The 3,931-nt window shown below is 53.7% G+C and overlaps 1 protein-coding gene across 1 annotated transcript; it reads left to right on the top strand.

Annotated features, from left to right (window-relative positions):
- Nucleotides 1–1,812: 1,812 nt before the first annotated feature.
- Nucleotides 1,813–2,763, top strand: MFIFM68171_05728 (feruloyl esterase; the record flags this gene model as incomplete). The annotated part of the gene is made up of 2 exons (XM_071061148.1): nt 1,813–2,600; nt 2,676–2,763. 2 exons carry the CDS (start codon nt 1,813–1,815, stop codon nt 2,761–2,763), a joined length of 876 nt encoding a protein of 291 aa, XP_070917249.1.
- Between the last annotated feature and the right edge of the window lie 1,168 nt (nt 2,764–3,931).

Raw genomic sequence — 3,931 nt, 5'->3', positions numbered from 1 at the left:
TACAACGACGCAAGCACCGTAGGATAAGCACCTCAGCCCTTCCCATCCGCGGAACGGCCACTTAGCAGCAGCCGGAACAACACCATACCTCCCCCAAATCACAGCAAATTCGGAGATCGTCTCTACCCATAAAGCGGCGGAGCTAACGCAACTGCCCCAGCCAAGAGGCACCGCTCGGCGAGGCAGAGAAGCGCAACATATACCAAGGGTGAGGACACTATAGTAAACCCCAAGGCGACTCTCGGAAAGGCGAGATATACGCTATAGGATGACACAAAAATCCACCGGCTGAAGGGAAGAGGACCGTCTTAACGCGCGATCGCCAAGCAGTTCCCAGGGCGTTCTCCTAGGGCTATTGAAATCAGGTATCACACCAAACTCAAGACTAACCCTTCACTCAAGGCTCCGCAACTCTACAATGAACCTCAAATACCCTCAGTGGTAGACGATCCGGGAAAGGAAGAGTGGGAGGTAGAGGAGATATGTAGCCACAGAAAGTCAGAGGATGGCAGCCTGGAATTCCTTGTTAAATGGAAAGGTGGGGAGGAGACTTGGGAGCCTTTCGAGAACGTAGCAGAGACAGAGGCGCTTGACAGGTATAAGCGCCTTCATGGTCCTTGTTGACCTAGATGCTATATGAACCTTCAACTAGCTTGTAAAATCTGGATTTCCGCATTTGAGCTCTAAGCTTTGCTTTTTCTTGCTCGCGATCCACCCACGCAAGTTAGAAGCCCCTAGCACTCACACATCCTTGAGCTGTTTCTCACCCCCCGCAGTGCGTCTGGCCAACACGTCTTGGGCGAGGAAAAGCCTCGCGGGACACGCAACAGTCGCGTGGCAAACTCAAACCAATAGATTAGCCAGACATCCTTTCACAACCGAGTCGGAACTTTGTTACCGTATGTGAACCTGCATTCTTCAGGAAAAGGGAGAAGGGCATTGGTCACCAGCAAGGTCGCCAAGTGGATTCCGGGACACGAGAACAAGGGAGAGATCACAAACAGCCAGCTTAATTTTCCCCGGTACAGTTGTCAGCCAACACAAGAAGGGATGAGCTGTTTGATGTAACGGGGCCAAGAGGGAAGGAGGGGAGACAGAGAGGGTTGTCATGCATCAAGGGGCGCTTGTTATGAACCAGTCAAGTGTGACCCCATGGGATGTTGGCGACCCCTGGGAGGTGTTGGAACCGCTGCGCGGATGGATTCGACGTCAAATATCACGATGTCGATGGAATTCAACGATTGGCTTGAAGATCTGAAGATTGTTGTGTCTGTGGAAAAATTTGACCAAGTGGGCGTTCCTGGGCATCAGTTGGTCGTCAAGGGAAATTATCCCTAGCTAGCCTGTTTGCCCCACACGGCAGGTTCTGGCACTATAGGGCTCCTGGCGTTAGATTTCTGGGTCGAAAACTTGCCGTCGGCTAATTAAAGTGCTGTGGAAAGCGTGTCCGGGGTTGGTGCGCTTCAGTTTGTCTACTCACCCCTGTCTGACAGCGGAATTTGCCTAATTAATTAATTCATAAGTACTCCTGACATACAAGCTATAGTTACCAATACGTACCCCGGAGTTGTACACTGAGGATAGCAACCGACTCCAGATACCGAAACCGCGTTCCGAATGGTAGCCGTGTCCAGCTACCGAGATGATGTCTAGAGTGGTCCCTCCGAAGTTTGCCATCAAGACAGAAGCGCATAAATAGGGGAGGGTAGGCTGCGGGAGTACGTCTTGCACGATGACGCCAACCTCGCACACTACTAGCCAACGCCACATAAGAGGGTTATCCGCCAGAGCCGTTCTAGTCGAATCCTTAACATGCCGCTCAAGACCTTCGCCGCAGCGCTGCTCCTGCTCGGAGCTGCACAGCCGATCCTATGCGGGAAGCCGTCCCCGGGCTGCGGTAAGGCCCCCAAGTTGGTTACGCCGGCCGCCGCCACCGCGCCCGGCTTGAGCATTACCTCGGGCGGCGCGACACGCCAATACTTTGTCAAGCTCCCGGACAACTACGACTACAATCACCAGTACCGCCTGATCTTTACCATGCACGCCGTGGGGGGCAGTGGCCAGCAGATCTCGAGCGGCCCCAACGCCTACTACGGCCTACCGCGTCTTATTAACGACACGATTGGTGCCATCTACGTTGCGCCCACCGGAACCAGCGGCGCTCTTGGCGTTGGCTGGTGGAACAACGGCGGTTCCGATATCACATTGGTCAATGACATCATCAAGGCCGTCGAGGACGATCTCTGCATCGATCAGAACCTCCGCTTCTCGACGGGCTTCAGCCACGGCGCCGCCATGTCCTTCATCCTCGCCTGCGCTCTCGGCAAGGAGCTCCGCGCCGTGGCCGTGCTGTCCGGGAATCCCCAGATCAGCGGCGCCTGCCCGGGCGGCACCGAGCCTGTGGCCTGGTACTCACAGCACGGCACCCGCGACCAGGTTCTCCCCATCGCCGGCGGCCGCCAGATGCGCGACAGGTTCGTCCAGAACAACGGCTGCACACCAAAGGAGGCCAAGGAGCCGGCCCGCGGCGAGAAGCACATCAAGACCGTCTACGAGGGCTGTAATCCCGAATATCCCACCACCTTCGTCGCCTTTGACGGGTATGTGCTCGCAATTATAATTAATTTCCCATCTGGATTGCTCCGAGTTGGCTAACTTGGATGATCTCTTGCCAGTGACCATACGCCCAGCCCAAGGGATCCGGGTGCGACAAGTACATTCTCGGACATTTATACTTGGGAATTCTTCTCCCAATTCACGTAAGCGCAGAAGCGGAGGAAGGAGGAGAGAGCTCCGAACGCAAAATCTCACAGACTGTACATGTTGCCACCCAATACCTCGTGCTATCACTCTTGAGCCTAGATGAAGAAACAACCACATTCAATGACACTCCCGACGTTACTCCGATCTGAGGATGCAGGATAACCTGCTAGCAGTGATCAAGTGATAGATGTACTTCTCGGTGCCCAAAGAGGAACCTGGTGCGTTGCATGCCGCCGCTTGCCCAAGTCAAAGGTCGGCGCTGCAGTCGTTCCCCAGCTAGGGAACCTGATCTACCGTCTACGGTATCGTTCGCTGGGCATCCGCTCAGTATAGCCAATTTCTGTCAGGACTGTCTCCAGAGAGCTCAAGCTCGGTTACCGGCTCATAGTCTCGGCAGTGCCCTAGCATCTACGCTGCACACAGCAAGTTGTACTTGTCGTGACCTCTGCAGCGAATCTCGGATATTAACTCTTTGCAGGAGCAGTATTTCTGCGGGATGTCATACCCTGTGGTACTGCCCAATACCAGCTGAGTCGCACCAGGTCTGTCCCTTTGTTTTGTCCAACGAAGGGCAATTTCCTGCCCAAAGTCTTGTGGTTCCAGCATTATGAGTGTGCTTGTGGCGTTTATAACCTGCTCAGGGGTTGATTCAGGTCCCGCTTCGGCGCTCTCACTTCTACATTCTGAATGGTTCATATGGGTGGCTGCCAAATATCCGCGCTGCCAAACATAAGATTATTTCGGAATAATTAAGGCTTCGGTTTGCAGGGACGTCCATACGGCGATTACTCCTAATATTGAAGTTGGTTTCCAAGGCTGGGCACGCTGGTGTGGTTACTCGGGGTCGTGGTTAGAACTGATAGGAACTCGGCTATGATTAGGGACCCGATACTGGCAAGAGCATCATCCGTATGCATCTTCATCTGGTAAAGAGAATTCAACAACATGCGATACATGTCATGTTACAGGAGACGAAGCTGGGCGCGTGCATTCCGGCACGGTCCATGTGACTTTGTTCGCCCCTGCTCAGACCTTGCTCAGATCCTGATCAGACGTTACTCACCTTTGCTCACCTTGATTACCACTTTGGCAAGGTTATACCCCAACCAGTTGGGAATTACTTTAACTCTAGCCGGGCGGGGCTAGAATTAGTCTTATATGAAGATAG

The sequence above is a fragment of the Madurella fahalii genome (genome assembly GCF_045866475.1).
Source record: "Madurella fahalii IFM 68171 DNA, scaffold_3, whole genome shotgun sequence".
Lineage (NCBI taxonomy): Eukaryota > Fungi > Ascomycota > Sordariomycetes > Sordariales > Madurella > Madurella fahalii.
This window is presented reverse-complemented; position numbering and strand designations above follow the sequence as displayed.